Raw genomic sequence first — 18,035 nt, 5'->3', positions numbered from 1 at the left:
GGGGTTTTAGCCCTTTTTCTGTGATACATCATTTTTTTCTCCCAGTTTATCAGTTGTCTTTTGACTTTGCTTATGGAGTGTTTTGACATTCACAAGTTTAAAAATTATGTAATTAAATGCATTAATCTTTTATTATATCTGGGTTTTGAGTCATAGTCTTTTCCCATGCACAAGATATGAAGGAAATCACTCATATTTTCCTTTAGTACTGCATAGTTTCATGTTCTACACTGAGATTCTGATCAATTAGGAGTTTATTCTTGTGCGTGGTGTCAGATATGGATCCTGGATTAAAAAAGAAAAACAGGGCACTTGGGGACAATAGGAAAAACTGGAATAAAAACCCTACATCAGATAATTACATTAAATAAATGGTAAAAAATAGTATGAAATACATGTTCCGAGTGTTAACATGGTATTGTCATTATGCAGGGTAATGTCTTTGCTGTTAGGAAACACATGCTGCAGTATTTAGGCTTGACATGACACATGTTTTCAATAAACTCTCAAATAGTTCCGCAAAATTATATGTACAGAGATTGTCAATGTGACAAAATATTAGCAACTGATAGGGGGTATGTGAGTATTTACTGTACTATTCTTGCAGCCTTTCTCGAGGTTTGAAAATTTGCAAAGTAAAAAGTGCGCGTGGTGGGGGAGTGCGCTAAACTGGGTTTGCGTCGGTGGAAGGGGCGCCAGGGCCCTTTAAGGTGGGCCCCGCCTCCTAGAGGCACGCCGGGCCCCGCCCACCCAGGAAGAGTTGGCCCAAGCCCCGCCCCGCCCGCCATCGGCCCCGCCCTCGGCCTCGGCCCCGCCCCGCGGCGGACGCAGTCACGTGACCCGGGCTGCTGCGCGGCGCTCCGCGCGGTCATGGTGGCCCCGATGTACGGCAGCCCGGGCGGCCGCCTGGCCCGGGCGCTGACGCGGGCGCTGGCGCTGGCCCTGGTGCTGGCCCTGCTGGTCGGGCTGTTCCTGAGCGGCCTGGCGGGCGCGATCCCGGCCCCAGGGGGCGGCCGGGCGTGGGGCGGGCAGGTCCCACCCGCCTCCCAAAGCCGCTCCGTGCTCCTGGACCCTTCGACAGGCCAGCTGCGCCTGGTGGACGGCCGCCACCCCGACGCCGTGGCCTGGGCCAACCTCACCAACGCCATCCACGAGACCGGGTGAGGGTTGGCGACTCGGCGCGGGGTCGGCCGGGGGAGGGAGTGGGGGGCCGGCCTCTTGCCAGGTGAGAGCGCCCCTGTCTCCCGGGGTCACTTGCCCTCCTCCGAGGTGAGCATCGCCGTCTGGACCAGGTCCCCGGCTGGGAGGGGGCTAATGCAGCACCCCTCCCCTGGTGGGGGGCCTGTCCCTTGCCTTCAGCCCGTGGTGACAGTACTTCTGTCCCTGAGAGATCAGCTGCCCACCACTGAGGCCCCAGTTCCTGCGTCTGGGTCAGGTCCCTGGCTGGTGGGTAATACAGTAACTTCTATCCTCAGGGGGACCAGCCCGCTTCTCCCTGATGCTGCGGAGCCCGCCCCCCATCCCCAGGCCTGAGAGGTGGGGCAACCTCTCCAGGGGGCAAACTCTCACTTGCTGGGCTGTGGCTGGCTGGTGGGTGCCAGCCCCCTGCCTCCATTCCACAACTGGGGCGGCAGGACTGAGCCTGGATTCCAGCGCAGTCTGAAAGCAGAGGGTCCCTAAATTCACACAGTCCCAGATAGTTCCCTTGCTTCTCCCTTCCCTTCTCCATCCTGGTCCAGGGAGAAGTCCTTGGCCCGATACTATGAAGCCGAGTGCTCTGTGCTTGGCAGTCATCACTCTCCTTATTGCGGGGACCCACGCTGTCTTTCTGATGTGTGAGTCTCACCTAACTCCCCCGCCTGTCTGGGCTCCCACTTCCCCATCTGTGGCCCAGATTTTGAGAATGTGCTGTAGTTGGGAGGTGATGTGGGGCCCTTCCTAGGCCTGTACAAGGGCTTGTGCCGTTCATTTGTTCATTCTCCTGGTGCTTGGCCCAAGGGACACGGAGCTGAGCCGGGTTGGGGTTCCTACCCAGTGGGAGAGACACACAGCAGCAAGAGGGAGACCCGAGTGAGCAGGGCCAGGGCCCTGGATCCAGGCTGTGCTGGGGGATCTTAGGGAACCCTGTGTGCCCCCCCACCCCATCCTGGGCATATGCCAGTGCCCCCTCCAGCAGGCACGGCCACCACTGCTGTCCCTAGCCATTTTGCTGGTATGCATTGACTTCTGCAGGTGCTGGGGAGACACAGGAGGCTGAGGACACCCCCATTCTGGTGGGACATGGGGGTATCAGATAGATGGGAGAACTCGGGGAGAGATTTGCTACCGACACAGGAGCTCAGTGGGGCCGATATGGGAAGGCTCCCAGGGAGAAGAGGCCACAAAGTGGGCTGGCGTCTATGGAGAGAACGGAAGCTTTGTGGCTGGCCATGGGGGCTGCCAGGGACTCTGGCATCTAGCAACCCATTCTCTGCTGACTCACACGTGTTTTGGGGCCTGCTTAGCAGAGCTGGAAGGATATGGCGAGTCTCTGCTGGATGCTAGCCAGGGGACGAGGCACAGGGTGAGACCAGCATGGCGAGGGGGCTTTGCCCTGAGGAGCCCTCCACTGGCCTGTGTTGCTCCCGGTTATGGTAAACATGGCAGTGGAGAGAGGGCTTCCTTGATTGTGCTGGATGGAAAGTTTTCCCAGGCTCAGCCCCACTGCTGTGTGACCTCAGGCAAGTGACTTCACTTCTCTGAGCCTCAGTTCCCACATCTGTAAAGTAGGGAGAATAAAACCTATGTCATAGGGTCTTTGGAGCAATTTAGAGAGATAAGTAAACATGTGACATGCTTAGCACAGTGCCTGGGGGCTGTCATCATTCCCCATAGCGGGGCTTCACTAAAGACCCCCACAGCTCCATCCTGCTGGCCCCGACAGTCTTTACTTTGGAACATTCAGAACTCAGGTTTCCCTCTTTTACTTTCTCTCTTCTGTTCACCTGGCAAGCTCCTATGTAAACTTCAAAACCCAGAATAGCTGTCACCTCTTCTGTGAAGGCTTCTTTGATTTTACTCAGGTAGTAGCAAAACACTTCCTTAGGATACCCCCTTGGCACTCTATTCCTTTTTTCATCATAGGAGTTACCCTGTGGTGTCATTATCTGGTTCCCCGCCATGTCTCTTCCCCCCATGAGACTTGCGAAGGCCAGGGCTGAATGTCATTCATCCTCACGTACCCTCAGTGTCTGGCACCCAGCAGGCACTCAGAGGGTACTTGCTGACGGTATTGGGTGTGGGTACTCTAGTCTTTGCCTTTCCATAATCTTCTCTAGGGCTGAGCTATTCCTGTCCTGGAGCTGATCAGTGGCTTTGTAGCCAGGTTCCCACGAGACAGCCCTGGCTGAGCCTGACTGTCCCGTTTTATAGCCTCTTTGAGGTCTCTTTGGTATCTTCCTGTTGCCTTCATTTTCTTAATAGAAATGGTCTTAAAAAATGCTTTCCCCCTAGCTGCAGTAGTAACACGAGTGAATACTTTTGTGTCCTTGGAGCAAAAATGAAACCTGGATCATAAAGGAAAAGATTGCTAGATCTGGCTGCACAAAAACAAACACTTCTATATGGCAAGAACAAACGCAAAAATTGATTAAAATACAAACATGTTTTCAATATTAGTGATACACAAAGGGCTAATATATATAGAATTTCACCAACCGATAACAAAAGAGTTTTTTGAAAACCCAAGAAAAAAAAGGGTAAAGGATATGAACCCCAGAACTATGAATGACTGATAAAAATAAGAAAATATACTCATATATAACTTAACTAATTACAGACTTACAATTCATTACAACAACGTGATGGAATTTTTCAACTATCACCTTGGCGAAGATGAAAAGCTTTGCTAGGAATCATTTAAGTGAGGGAGGGGCAAACAGGAGTTTGCTCATGGGAGAGAGGCAGTCTCAGACCCAGCCCCTAGCAGACCTCCCAGTCTACCTCCTGACAAGGGCTTCAGGTGACCAGGACATACATCAGAGTCCCAGAAGTGCTGCTTCACAGGCGTGGGAGCCAGCCTGCCTGGAATGGAATCCTGCCCCTGCCAGCTCTGTGACCCTTCCAGCGTATCAGCTAGTAGCGGGCACCAGTGCTGTGTAACAAACCGGCTCCAAACTCAGTGGCTTAAACCAGTAACGTTGAGCCTCGTGGCTCCAGAGGGCGGCTGGGGCGGCTCTGCTCCACGTGGCTCTCAGGTTCTAGTGACCAGTGGGCTGGCCGGGCATGTCCTTCGCGTGGCGATGGCAGAGCCACCAAGGGCAGGTGGAAACACGAGAGGCCTCTCGAAGGCTGGTCTTGTAACTGGCACACTCCCACTTCCACCCGGCCAAAGCATGAGATGTCCAAGCCAGATCAAGGCGCAGGGAAGGAAGGATGCTTGGCCGTTGAGTTGCGAAGTCACCCGGCACAGGGTGTGCGTTCCGGGATGGGGGTGGCGGTCTACCACAGCAGGGACGTAACTCTGTGCTTTAATTTCCTCTTCTTCCTCACGATGGGGACAGTAATACCACCTGCCTCGTGGGACTGCAGGATTATCATGGGGTTCAGTGAGTTCGTAGACATGAAAGTGACCGGAGCATCGCCCAGCACAGAGGAGGCCCCCAATCCGTGTTAGCCGGCGTTCTTGTGGGGGAGGGAGTGCAGACGGGTGCAGCTTTTGGGGAGAGGCTATTTGTCAATATCTGTTAAAATTGAAAATACACGTGTCCTTTGACCCAGCAGTTCCTCTTTTAGGGATTTAACCTGGCAAACGGCTGTTGACCGCTGTGTCAACAGTGGAGACGGCTGTGTGTCTAGCTGGGGGGGGCCCCTGCCACTGACTGAGTGTCCCCTCCTTCCCCCCATCCAGGTGGGCCTTTCTGGAGCTGGGCACCAGTGGCAGCTACAACGACAGCCTGCAGGCCTACGCAGCCGGCGTGGTGGAAGCTGCTGTGTCCCAGGAGGTAAGGGCCATGGTGGGGACCCGGGGCTCCCAGGGTGTCCCCAGGGTGTCCCCAGGGTGCTTTTGGGTTTTATTCAGGGGGGTTTGAGGTATGTGCAGAGTGGGTCTCCCCACCCACGCCCATAGCCCTCCATCTAGCTGGGGAGGAAAAAGCTCACATGCATTCTTTAAAAAAACGATGCTAGGTACTATTTGATACGTAGAAAAACCACATAACATATTCTAAGTTATGAAATACAATAATAAAGTGAGTGCCCCACACTGAAACCTAGAATGTTACCGGTACCATTGAACACCCCTGACCCTGCTTCCTCTCCCCACAGAGGGACCCACCACCCTAAATGTGATAGCTGTCATTCCCTTTCACTCACTCATTCATTCATTCATTCATTCTGTTGATACATGTAATTCACGTGCAGTAAAGTTCACCACTTAAAAATGTACAATTCACTGGTGTTTAGTATATTCATAAGGTTGTGCAACCATCACCACTGTCTAATTCCAAGACATTTTTGTCACCCCAGAAAGAAACCCCAGACCCATTGGCCAGTAACTGCCCATTCCCCCTCCCGCAGGCCCTGGCACCCCCTAACCCACTTCCTGTCCCTATGGATTGGCCTGTTGTGGACGTTAAGTGGAATCACACACTATGTGCCCTTTTGTGACTAGCGTTTTCCACTTGGCATGTTTTCAGAATCCACCCATGTTGAGGCGTGTGTCAGTACCTCAGCCTTTTTTATTGCTGAGTAATATTCCACTGTGCAGCCACACCGCATTTCGTTTGCGCTTCCTCAGTGGGTGGGTGTCTAAGCTGCGTCTTCTCCCTCACTCTTTTTTTTTTCTTTTGAGACAGAGTCTTGCTCTGTTACCCGGGCTAGAGTGCCGTGGCGTCAGCCTAGCTCACAGCAACCTCAAACTCCTGGGCTTAAGCAATCCTCCTGCCTCAGCCTCCCGAGTAGCTGGGACTACAGGCATGTGCCACCGTGCCCAGCTAATTTTTTCTATATGTTTTTAGTTGGCCAGATAATTTCTTTCTATTTTTAGTAGAGACGGGGGGTCTCGCTTTTGCTCAGGCTGGTCTCGAACTCCTGAGATCAAACGATCCACCCGCCTCGGCCTCCCAAGTGCTAGGATTACAGGCGTGAGCCACCGCGCCCGGCCCAAATGCACGTCTTTATGCGGGTTCTTGCCTCTTGGATTCACGACCTGGGTGACCTGGGGAAATGACTCCCCAAGCTGTGCCTTGGTCTGCTCAGCTGTGACGTGGGCATGGTGGTAATAGCACCTTCCTTACATTAGCTGTGGGCCTCTGGCTGCCGCTCCGCAGAGCGACGGGATCGGGATCGGCCAGCTCTTCTCCCGCTGGGATGGCGGCGGGGGGGGGGGGGTGGGGGGGGTGGGGGGGCGGGGTTTGGGGGGGGGGGGTTGCTGTGCCAGCCCGGCCAGGCCGATCTTGGCTGGGCCCCCGATGCTTCTGCAGCACGCGGGCAGGTCAGCGGGGCAGCCGGCTGGCCCAGACGGCCTTGTCTGTGTGTCCGGGGACCGGCTTTCTGGGGACGACTGGCCTGCGTGGTCTGTCATCCCCAGCAGGTGAGCCCAGGCTTGTTCATGTGGCACCTGGGCTGGAGGTGCTGCAGGCCTCTGGAGGTCCGGGTGACACTAGCACAGCAGTCTCTGCCTGAGTCTTGCTGTTTTGTTCACGCCTGTCCTCAGTGCTCACAACAGCAAATAACAGGTGCTCAAGAGACACTTGTTGACTGACAGACTGGCCGAGGACAGGCTGGGGTCCCCAGCAACGGAGGAGGGGCAGTCTAGGGTATCTGGGCTTTGCTGCCAGCGGCTTTCCGAGGAGGGAGGCTTTGGAGACGCAGGGACCTGATGGGGCAGAGCTGGGGTGGGAGGGGCCCGGCGGGGAGAGGACCCTGTCCGCTCTTGGGGGGCCTTGGGGGGGTCCCCAGGGAAGAGGGCAGCAGCCGCCGGCCCCGCCCTGCCCACGTGCCCCCCCGCAGCTCATCTACATGCACTGGATGAACACGGTGGTGAACTACTGCGGCCCCTTCGAGTATGAGGTCGGCTACTGCGAGCGGCTCAAGAGCTTCCTGGAGGCCAACCTGGAGTGGATGCAGGGGGAGATGGCGCAGAACGCAGGCTCTGCGTACTGGCACCAGGTGGGCCCGGCTGCCACGCTCGGCGGGGGGCGGGGGCGGAGCAGCTCGGCCACCACTGAGGCGGCCAGGCCCCCAGCCGGCCACGTGTCCTGTCTCCCGCACTGCTGGTCAGCCCTGTGGCATGTCCGGCTGCACAGCCACCCCGGTCCCCATTGTCATCCCCATCCCTCCTGGCTGACCGGCCACTCGGCCACCTGTCTGTCGGCGTGTGTTTTTAGAGTGGCTAAAAACACAGCCCTGGTGCACCGTTGCACTCGCACACGGGGGAGGTTGCTCCGTAGGTCGCTTCCGTGGCTGGCGGAGAGGCCCGGCGGGGTGCCCGGCTCTGGCTGCTGGCCGGTCTGCGGTGGGGAGGTCAGTTCCTTATGAATTCCCTGAAAAGCCTCGGGAGTTTGACTGCGAAGTGCACGTGACAGGCTGGCCTGGGACATGGCCATCGATCCCTGGTACTGCGTCCACCTGGCTCCGGCCGGGTTTGCATCGTTTCCTTCAGCAGGATTTGTCACTGTCCACCCACCCTCCTACTCACCCTGGCCTGTCCACTCGCCCACTGCGCGCACACACCCATCCACCCATCCATTCCTCTGCCCCCAACCCGTCTACCCACCCACCCATTTATCCACTCGCCCGTCCGTCCCTCCCTCCCGCCCTCGTCCATGCGTCCAGCTCACCTGCCCGCCCGTCCACCTCCCACTGTCTTCCCCTTGTCCACCCCAGGGTCACCGCCTGTCCAGCCCAGCGTCAGTGCCTCTGTCCAGCCGCCCTGTCGATAGACCCCATTTAGTTGCCTGTCCTTCGCCCACCTGTCCATCCACCCTCACAAACTGCCTCCCGCTCACCTGCCCATACAGCCGTCGGACCCCCGTCTTCACTCCCCATCCTCCCCGGCTGTCTGCGGCTCCTCCCCCTGTCTGCCGTCTCCCTGGGGCCGCCCAGCGCTCTGGGGTGATGCCCACGCTCCTCCGTGCGGCCTCAGCACCGCCTCCACCTCCCCCTCCCAGCTCCCTCTCCCACTCACCCTGCCTGCCGGTGCCTCCCGCAGGAGATGACTTACCCCTGCCCCAGGGCCTTTGAACACCTGCTCCTGCTGCCTGGAACACTCCTCTCCCCCCACCCCTGCCACCTGGCTGCCCCTCCGCATTCCTCACCTCACCTCGCCTCACCCCTCCCTTTCTCACTGAAGGGAGAAACTCTAGCGAGGAATTCAGGGTCTGTCTTTTCAAGCAACTCTGAGCCCCCTAAGGCCATGTCTGCTTTGTCCACTGTGATGTCCCCAGTGCCTAGCAGTGTCTGGTGCATAGTAGGTGCTTTGTAAATAAGACTTTGTCGAGTATTTAAAGATAAAGGGATGAATCCATCTTGTCCTGTGCACCCATATTCCACGCACCTGGCTGGACACCTGTCCCTCCCATGCACGTAGGCGACGGCGTCTGTCTCCGTCCTGCCTTCTACTTAACTTGGCAACTTGTCCTGCCTGTCTGTCCACCCACCCACCCATCCGTCTGCTCACCCTCCCTCCATCCTGCAGATATTTACCAAGTGCCCAGTGTGTGCCCAGCACAGGCCTTGCGAGGGACACGGTGCCGACAGTCCGTGGTTACAGGATGTTGAGGCAAAGCAGTGACAGTGGGGAGAAGTCAGATGCGTGAGGCAGGTGCCAGAGGCAGCGGCACAGGCAGGAACTGAAGTCAGAATAGGGAGCAGTTAGCAGGACATACAGTTAACGTATTGAAAGCAGGAGGGTGCTCAGCACAGAGGGCTGGGTGGTGGTTGGGCGGGGTCAGGGTAGAGCAGGGTGCCCCTGGGCCTCTCCTGCTCCGTCTGGATGCCCAGCCCAGAGCCCAGAGCCCCCCCCATTGCAGGAGAAGGTGTGAGCCTGGGGGAGAGGCCTCACCCTCCCTCTGCCCCCACCCCTCCCCCAGGTGCGGCTGACCCTCCTGCAGCTGAAAGGCCTGGAGGACAGCTACGAAGGCCGTGTGACCTTCCCAACTGGGAATTTTACCATCAAACCCTTGGGCTTCCTGTAAGTGCCGTCCCCAGAGTGGACAGGGTGGGGGAAAGGGCCACGCACCTCCTAGACAGACCCAGGTTCTAGTACTGTCTTTGCCACTTCCTGGTTCCATGGCCTTGGACCAAGCAGCTAACATCCTGAGCCTCAGCCTTCTCCTCTGGGAAATGGGTACATAGTGGCAGCCACAGCAGGCGCGGTAACCCTCTGGTGCCCTGGCCCTCCCCAGCCTGCTGCAGATCTCTGGGGACCTGGAAGACCTGGAGCCCGCCCTGAATAAGACCAAGACCAAGGCTTCCCTGGGCTCGGGCTCCTGCTCCGCCCTCATCAAGCTGCTGCCCGGCCAGAGTGACCTCCTGGTCGCCCACAACACTTGGAACAACTACCAGCACATGCTGCGCGTCATCAAGAAGTACTGGTTCCAGTTCCGGGAGGGCCCCCGGGGTAGGCGGATGTCGGGGGGCACACATGTGGGGGTGGGCCTGGGAGGTATGGGCCTTGGCACCTTCCCCCCACCCCCCTTAAACACAGAGGTCCCTCTAGGGCCATTCCAAGGGTTCAATTTGTTTTTTAACACGTTTATTTCCCTTCAAGTTTTTATTTTACAAGGTGGATCAGTTAGCTATTGCTGCGTAACCAATCACGCCAGCATTTAAAACAACAAAAGCTTAAACCCACGAGCATTTCTTTTTTGCTCCTGTGACCGTGGGTCAGCTGGGTGGCTTGTTGTTTGGGGCCAGCCCAGGCCGGGCTCACTGACGCTTCTGCAGTGCGCCGGCAGGTCAGCTGGGCCTGGCCGCCTGGCCCCGCGTGGCCTCGTTCCCACGTCTGGGGAACTGTCAGCTCGTCTTTCATCCCCAGCAGGCGAGCCCAGGCTTGTCCCTGTGGTGTCTCTCGAGGCCTGGTTGACACTGGCACAACGTTCTGTTATTTGAAGCGAGTCAGTGGCCGGGCTGCTGGAGGGGTGGCGCTGCCAGATGTTTGCAGTGCCTCCTTCTCGGCCAAACCTAAGCATTCGATGACGCCAGCAGGTGGTGAGGGGACGTGGACACGTACACCTCATGCACCGCTCCTGGAGTGGCGTTGGCACGGCCACTTTTAAGAGGAACCCAGCTGGAGTCTAATAAAATCCAAAATCTGTCACCCCACTGAGCCAGCAGCTCTGATTCAGATCTGTCCCTAGAGAGACATTTCAATTTCTGCACAAGGATCCACTGCCGCAGTGGTTTGGTGACAACCTAATGTCCCTTCACTTAAATTTAAGGAAATTCAAACTTGACATTTATACAGGAAAGTGCACACAGCATACATGTACAACTTGGAGTTTTTGCTCATCCAACACTCCTACGTATAGCACCCAGCTTGAGAAACGGGAACAGCCCCAGTCCCTGAAAGCGCCTCTTGTGCTCCAGGCGCTGCCCACACGCCAGCGTAGTCATCTCTGTCCCGGTTTCTCCCGGCAGCGATTAGGTTTGCTGGTTTTGAATGTTAGATGAATGGGATCGTAATGGCATGTGCTCATCGTGTCTGGCTTCTTTCGTTCCACACATCTGTGAGATTAACCCATGTTATTGTGTGCAGTCATAGCTCGTCATTCTCATTGCCATATGGCCATTAAATTTGTATCACATCTTTTAAAAAACTACGTAAGCCATGCAGGTATGTTATAGGACATTGGAAGATGGAGCAAAATGCACTCACAGTGAAAATCACTAGAGTACCCCACAACCTGAAAGGGAAAATTTCTGCAAACATTTGGTTATGTTTTCTTCTAGGCTTTTGAAAACTGTACCTCAGTTTTTTCATTTGTTGTCATTTATTTTTATTCCATGACCAATACATAAATACATCGTCACAAATTCCAGCAGTGCCGGCAAAGAAGTGCATCTCCCTTGACGCTATTGCCCTGTTGGTTTGGATCCATCCAGATTTGGGGGGATGCGTTTGTTTATTTTTAGAGATTGAGTCTCACTATGTTGCCCAGGCTGGTCTCAAGCTCCTGGACTCAAGTGATCCTCCCACTTTAGCCTCCTGAGTAGCTGTTGGGACTACAGGTGTGAGCACACTATACCCGGCCTCGCATGCGCTTATATGTATATATATGTATCTTTTAAAAATTAATCAACTTTATTTTTAAGAAAAGTTTTAGGTTTATAGATACATTGAATAGGTAGTACAGAGGAGTCCCATTTATCTATTTATTTACTTACTTATTCATTTACTTATTTATTTATTTAGCTATGTATCTGTTTATGTATTCATTTATTTATGTATCCATTCTTTCATTCATCTGTCTATCTATTTAGAAACAAGGTCTTGATATGTTGCCCAGGCCGGTTTTGAACTCCTGGCCTCGAGCAATCCTCCCACCGTGTACCGGCTTTTATGTTTACACAAGCACACGCACACACTTGTATGTCAAAATGACCTCGTTTGCCAAGTGACAGAAGGCATGGAGTGGGGGCTTCCTCTGAGGCAGGCCTGCTTCCCGCCTTGAGACCCAAGTCTTGGGTGGGGGCGCGGGGGCCCTGCATGCGCCTGTCTGACCAGCGCCCCCCGGGCTCACTGTCCCCCCACAGAGGATGACCCCCTGGTTCCCGGCAACAAGGTGATCTTCTCTTCCTACCCCGGCACCATCTTCTCCTGCGATGACTTCTACATCCTGGGCAGCGGGCTGGTGAGTCCCCTGTCGTGTCTCCTCTGTCCCTGGGGGTGTTGCTCTCCCAGCAGCTCTGGGCCAGCGGGGTTTATTCAAGCAGCCGGTGGGCACTGGGCAGCAGCCTGGTGCTAGGAGCTGGGGGCACAGAGCAGAATGAGGTGGACGCAGCCCCTGCCTGCCTTCCTGGGCCCAGGCCCAGGCCCTGCCCTGGGACTTGGACCACCACAAGGGCTTGTTGAAATGCAGACTCCCAGGTCCCACCTGGGAAAACCTGCAGCTGACCTGGGACTCTGCATGCTGTCAGTGGTCTGGGGACCTTTGGGGGCATCCTTGACCTCAGTGGCTTCATTTTGTTTTTATGTATTCAGGATAAACCTCCCTCATGTCTCCCCTGCCTTCCCGCTTGCTTTCCCTGGAACCCGCTGACCTGGCCAGGTTTTCTGAATAGAGCTTGTTTATAATGTGTTGTTTTTTATCGTTTTTCCTGGCTGGGGTCCAGACTCACTTAGAAATCTGTTCCTGGCATCCCCAGCGAGCCCCACGATCGCCAGGGCAACGCTGCAGGGGAGAAAAAAACATCACTTTAAAAAACACCCTCAGTGCAGAGGAGGCCAGCTCCTTGTGGGTTTGGGAGTGGGGAGACTCTCTGGTCTGTCCTATTTCTTTGCTCTTCTTTCTTTTTTTCTTACAGGGTCTCACTCTGTTGCCCAGGCCAGAGTGCAGTGTCGTGTTCATAGCTCATTGTAATCTCAAACTCCTGGGCTCAAATGATCCTCCTGCCTCAGCCTCCCAAGTAGCTGGGACTACAGGCATATACCACCATGCCCAGCTAATTTTTAATTTTTTTGGTAGAGATGAGATCTTGCTATGTTGTCCAGGCTGGTCTCAAAGGTCCTGAAGCGATCCTCCCACCTTGGCCTCCCAAAGTGCTGGGATTACAGGCGTGAGCCACCGCACCTGGCCACTTTTTTCTAAGTGTGGAATGAGACGTGAGAGGGCCAGGCATGAGAGGGAGGCAGCTGGAGGGGGGCAACGGAAACAGTTTCATCCGGTTACCTAGAAAGGATCAGGGCGGGAAACTTCCCCTCCCTCTGGGTCCCTAACGGTTTTGTGCCAGGAACCCCTTTGGCAGTCTGGGAGGCGGGTGACACCCCCTGACTCTCCCACAGGTCACACTGGAGACCACCATTGGCAACAGGAACCCGCTGCTGTGGAAGTACGTGCGGCCCAGGGACTGTGTGCTGGAGTGGGTGCGCAACGTCGTGGCCAACCGCCTGGCCGCGGACGGGGACTCCTGGACAGACGTCTTCAAGCGGTTCAACAGTGGCACGTGAGTGGGCTCCTGGCCCTGCGGCCTCCCCGCCCCGAGTGATAGACCAACCTTCCCCTTAACACTCAGGCCTTGGGGGGACCCAGTGTGGCACCAGGGCCACATACCCCACACCCTCTGCAGAGCCCTCTCACGGATTGTTATTGGAGTTGCAAGAATTGTAGGGTCCCCTCCCTCATCTTATACATGGGGACACTGTAGCTCTGGGAGGAAAAAGATCTGTGCCTCCCAGGCAGGCTCCTGAGCCCAGGAAGGGGCCCTTGGAGGTGGGACAGGGAGAGAACTCGGAACGCGAGGGCTCTGGGCGGAGTGGGCCGGGCTGTTGGGGCAGCTATGGGGGTGGCAGGACCTGTGAGCCGGAAACATTTGGGTCGTGCAGGGTCTTGGGATGTCTGTCAGAGGAACTCACCTTTGTTCTGATAAGCACTAGGGAGCCATAGAATACTCTGGAATAGGCAAGCAGCATGACGAGAGAGGGGTTTGCAGACACCTGGTCAGGCTGCAGTGTCAGGGTGATAGTTGAATGGCCGGACACCCCCAGGCCCACTGCCCCTGGTTCCTGGCTGTGTGGGGCCCTGGGGGCAGGGGGGGCACTGGGGCAGTGGCTCCAGGCTCTGCTCAGTCCCCATCCTTGGGCACGACAGGTACAACAACCAGTGGATGATTGTGGACTACAAGGCGTTTGTCCCCGGCGGGCCCAGCCCGGGGACCAAGGTTCTCACCATCCTGGAGCAGATCCCGTGAGTGCCCTGGGAAAGGGGCAGGGTGCTCTGGGCGGAGGGAGCGGCCTGGGCAGAGGCCTGGCAGCTGGAGCCACGCGGGAAGGGGAGAGCCTAAGGCAAGCAGGGGAGGGAAAGAGGGCCCTCCCTGATTGGGCTGCAGGCTCAGGACATAATCCATCCCCCAGGCAAGGGGGAGCCACCGGGGGTCCTTGAGCAGGGCAGTGCTCACGGGAGCCCCTTTTCCGACCACCTCTGCCCCATCTCTGCCGGTGCCAGGGGCATGGTGGTGGTGGCGGACAAGACCTCGGAGCTCTACCAGAAGACGTACTGGGCCAGCTACAACATACCGTACGTGCCCCTCCCGCTGCCCGTCGGCCTCACCCCTTGCTCAGCTCTCCGTGTGGGTGAAGGCTCCTTCCCAGCGGATATTTTCAAGCCCACAGAGCATAGAAACCCCACCCTACCCCTTCTCTGGCCAGGAGAGCCCTGGCAGTTTTGGGGTGTAGTTGTGTGACTTAGGTCAGCATCTATGTGACCTCCCGGTGCTGGCACCCACAGCAGGGTGGCACGGGATGGCCACGCTCAGGGACTGACGCCTCCCAGGGTCTCCAGATGGATCCAGAGCTGCAGAGCCGTCACCCTGGGGCTCACTCGTTTTACTTGGTTACCTTGTTTGAGCCTTAGCCTGCTACACGCCGTAGCTGTGTTTCCTGTGCCCATTTCACAGATGATGAAACCGAGGCTGGAGAGAGCGCCTAACTTCCCAGGGTTCCCTGCTGGTGAATGGTGAAGCCAGGGCTTGAACCCATGTCTGTGGGACCCCAGAGTCCAAGCTCGGCCACCCTGCCAAGCCACCACCAGCACAAACAGAAGTCGTTATTACTGCCATCCCAGCTGTCTTAGTTATTAGTGATAATGTTCTGGTGTGACCACCCCTCCAGGTCCCCGGCCACAGCCACAGCCTGGTGAGACTGGTGTGGCTCGTGGGTGACAGTCCTTGTCCCCGGCAGGGCCTTTGAGACCGTGTTCAATGCCAGTGGACTGCAGGACCTGGTGGCCAAGTACGGGGACTGGTTTTCTTATGACGGGAGCCCCCGGGCCCAGATCTTCCGGCGGAACCAGTCGCTGGTGCAAGACATAGACTCCATGGTCCGGCTGATGAGGTGGGTGCTGGCCGGGTGGTGGGCGGGGGAGACTGAGGCCGAGCCGCGTGGCACCTCCTGTGCGCTTCCTCCTACCGACCTGTGTGGGCCTCACAGCCAGCCCCGGGGCCGGAGGGGGGGGTCAGACAGTGACCGGCCAGTGCAGCCACCGCCGGCCTCACGGTACAGGGAGTGCGCTGGACCCCTGTGCTGGGCGCCGTGCTTGGTGCTGGGAGGGACGGGCGCAAAACCTGCTCCCCGCGGCCCCGGGAGCGCCCTGTCTCTCGGGAGACCCGAGCACACACTGACGTAGATGTGTCTGCAGCTGTCGGATGCCCAGGAAATGTGACCGAGGGGCACACGGGGCCTCGCCTGGCTTGGGTGGGGGGCATGGAGGGCCTCCCTGAGGAAGGTGCCTGAGCAGAGAGCCGAGTGACGAGGGGGTGTGGGCCCCAGGCGGAGGGGCCAGCGTCAGCGCCGGCCTGGCCGCGGGAGGGGCTGGGCGAGTTGAAGGCTGGTGGCTGCGGCTTGGGGCGGCCGCCATGAGGGTTGGCCCTGTCCTCAGCCGCCCCTTCCTGGTGTGACTGGCGTTCCTTCCTCTCCCCCAGGTACAATGACTTCCTCCACGACCCCCTGTCACTGTGCAAGGCCTGCGACCCCCAGCCCAACGGGGAGAACGCCATCTCAGCCCGCTCCGACCTCAACCTGGCCAACGGCTCCTACCCTTTCTCTGCCCTGCGCCAGCGCTCCCACGGGGGCATCGACGTGAAGGTGCTGCCCCCACCCTGGGGAGGGGGACGGGGTGGCGGGGCCGGGAAGGCCCGGTCAGAGCAGGACTATGGTTGGAGTCAAGGTCAAGGTGATGGTGTAGTTTGGGGCCAGGTTCAGAAGTGGGCTCTGGGGTGCAGGCTAGCATGGGGGCCAGGGCCCTGGCTCAGCCACCTGTTCTGCCCTGGCTCCCAGGTGACCAGCATGTCGCTGGCCAAGGCCCTGAGCCTGCTGGCGGCCAGCGGCCCCACGTGGGACCAGGTGCCCCCGTTCCAGTGGAGCACGTCGCCGTTCAGCGGCCTGCTGCACATGGGGCAGCCCGACCTCTGGAAGTTCTCGCCCGTCCAGGTCTGGTGGGAATGAGGCCCCGCCGCTCTGCTGCCTTCGCCCCTGCCGCCCCCGCAGGGCCCCACCTGCCACCAGCCTGACCTCTGCCCCTCCCCCGAGAAGGGGGCTTGGCCCCTGCTGTGCACTGAGCTGGGACAGGGTCTGCCGGAGGGATCGGGATCGTTCTCTGGGTCGTCTCCTCCAGGGCGGCTTCTGATTGGCTCTCCCCGTCCCCCGGAGCGTCTCCTCTGCCTCCCTGCGTCTCTCTGTCTCCTGCTTCTCGATCCCACCTCTGGGGCCCCATCCTCGTCCCTCCCGAGGGCTTGAGGGGGGTCCTGGCATCAGGGTCTGGGGCCCCCGCGGGCAGAAGGTACCGCTGCAGCCCCCCTTCCAGCCTGGTTCCTGCTGGCGGCGCTGGCGCTGAGGAGGTTGCAGCCCCGGGCCCTGGGCATCGTCTCTGGTCGGCGTCGCTGCCCCCAGCCCCCACCCCAGCCCCTGTGCTCCCCTGGAAGCAGCCCCCTCGCCTCCCTTTCTGGGCAGCTTCCTTGAGGACAGAAACTTGAAAACAAACCGAAACCAAAGTTTCTGGCCACGCGTGGCTGGAGGGTCCTGAGTGTCCTTGTCTCTCCAGGGCAGGCGGGAATGTCAGCCCCCGCACTCCCGCCTCGTGCCCCCAGCCCCACCCGGCCTTCCCCGCGCCTCGGCTCCCCCGCTGGAGGAAACAAACCGCAGGCTGTGCCGCCATTAAACAAGACAGGCCGTGGCCCCTGTGCTGTGCTTCTTGGGGCAGCGGGAAGGCGGGGTCGGCGCCTTTTCTCCTCTCAGGGTTGGGTTTGCACCATTTCCCGTGCATCGTCCTGTCCAGCTTCCATCTGTCCTATCCGTTCACTCCCCTGGCAACCCACCCACCCACCTTCCACCGTCCACCCTCCTTCCACCCATCCATGTCCATCTATCTTCTATCCATCTGTCCACTCAGGTAACATCCATCCATCCATCCATCCACCCATCCATTCATCTACCTTCTATCCATCACTTATTTATCCACCCACCCATCCATCTGTCCACACACCTTCACTCATCCACCCATCTATCTTCCATCCGCCCATCCATATCCATCCGTCTTCCATCCATCCAACATCCATCCGTCCACCTACCCACCTATTTACCACCCATCCATCCGTCTACATACCTCTAGTCATCCACCCATCCATGCATATCCATCTGTCTACTCATTTTCCATCCATCATCCATCCATCCAGATGTTCTGGGTCCTCTTCTGGGGCCCTGTTGACCACCAAGACCCCCATAAATCGTGTTGTGAGGTGCAGACCAACACAGACCCCTCCCCGTCTGCTGTCACGCAGACTCTCCCAGTGCTGTGTGCTTGGGGGGAGGAAAGCACACGGCCCTGAGATCAGAGGCCTGGGTTCGAATCCTGTCTCCACATCTTGTTAACTATGGGCGCAACCTCTCCAAACCTTGGTAACCTCACTTGTAAAATGGGGTCACGATGTGAGCAGCATTTCCCGGGAAGGGGTCTGATGCAGCCCACACGGGGCCCCTGACACTCAACATTCATTCATTAGCAAATACGTATTGAGCCTCAGTTCATGCCAGGTGCTGTTACGAGGTCCCAGGGTCGCTCAGAACAAACGCTGCAAAGACTCCCTGCTCTGTCGAGCTTGCACCACCGGGAGGGGGACGGCAGACACAATGAATAAACGTGCCGTGTGTACCGTGCTGGTGAATGCTGTGGAGAAAATGAAGCGCAGACGGAGGCCAGGGCTGGGCTTGCTGTCCCTCCTCACTGTATCATCAGTCCCTGCCATCTGGGAATTGGCAGCTTCTGGTTTGGAAACTGACTTTCTCCCGGTGTGTTTCCCGTCTCCCCAGAGAGCGTTTTCCTACCCTGAGGCTGGTCATCTTG

General features: G+C 57.6%; 1 protein-coding gene across 1 annotated transcript; it reads left to right on the top strand.

The window, feature by feature from the left end:
- The first annotated feature begins 835 nt into the window (after nucleotides 1–835).
- On the top strand, nucleotides 836–16,868 carry PLBD2 (phospholipase B domain containing 2). The gene is made up of 12 exons (XM_045534757.1): nucleotides 836–1,160; nucleotides 4,889–4,982; nucleotides 6,991–7,149; nucleotides 9,072–9,172; nucleotides 9,387–9,601; nucleotides 11,737–11,834; nucleotides 12,986–13,146; nucleotides 13,791–13,886; nucleotides 14,145–14,216; nucleotides 14,879–15,031; nucleotides 15,619–15,781; nucleotides 15,974–16,868. The coding sequence occupies exons 1-12, from the start codon at nucleotides 871–873 to the stop codon at nucleotides 16,139–16,141; spliced, it is 1,770 nt and encodes a 589-aa protein (XP_045390713.1). The 5' UTR covers nucleotides 836–870; the 3' UTR covers nucleotides 16,142–16,868.
- Nucleotides 16,869–18,035: the final 1,167 nt, after the last annotated feature.

This window comes from Lemur catta, chromosome 21 (assembly GCF_020740605.2).
Source record: "Lemur catta isolate mLemCat1 chromosome 21, mLemCat1.pri, whole genome shotgun sequence".
Lineage (NCBI taxonomy): Eukaryota > Metazoa > Chordata > Mammalia > Primates > Lemuridae > Lemur > Lemur catta.
This window is presented reverse-complemented; position numbering and strand designations above follow the sequence as displayed.

Excerpts from the sequence above, each read along its gene's own strand:
- PLBD2 (XM_045534757.1), top strand. The coding sequence starts at position 871 with ATGGTGGCCCCGATGTACGGCAGCCCGGGCGGCCGCCTGGCCCGGGCG. Across the intron at positions 11,835-12,985 it reads ACATCCTGGGCAGCGGGCTG|GTCACACTGGAGACCACCAT; the intron begins GTGAGTCCCCTG and ends ACTCTCCCACAG. Across the intron at positions 14,217-14,878 it reads TGGGCCAGCTACAACATACC|GGCCTTTGAGACCGTGTTCA; the intron begins GTACGTGCCCCT and ends TGTCCCCGGCAG.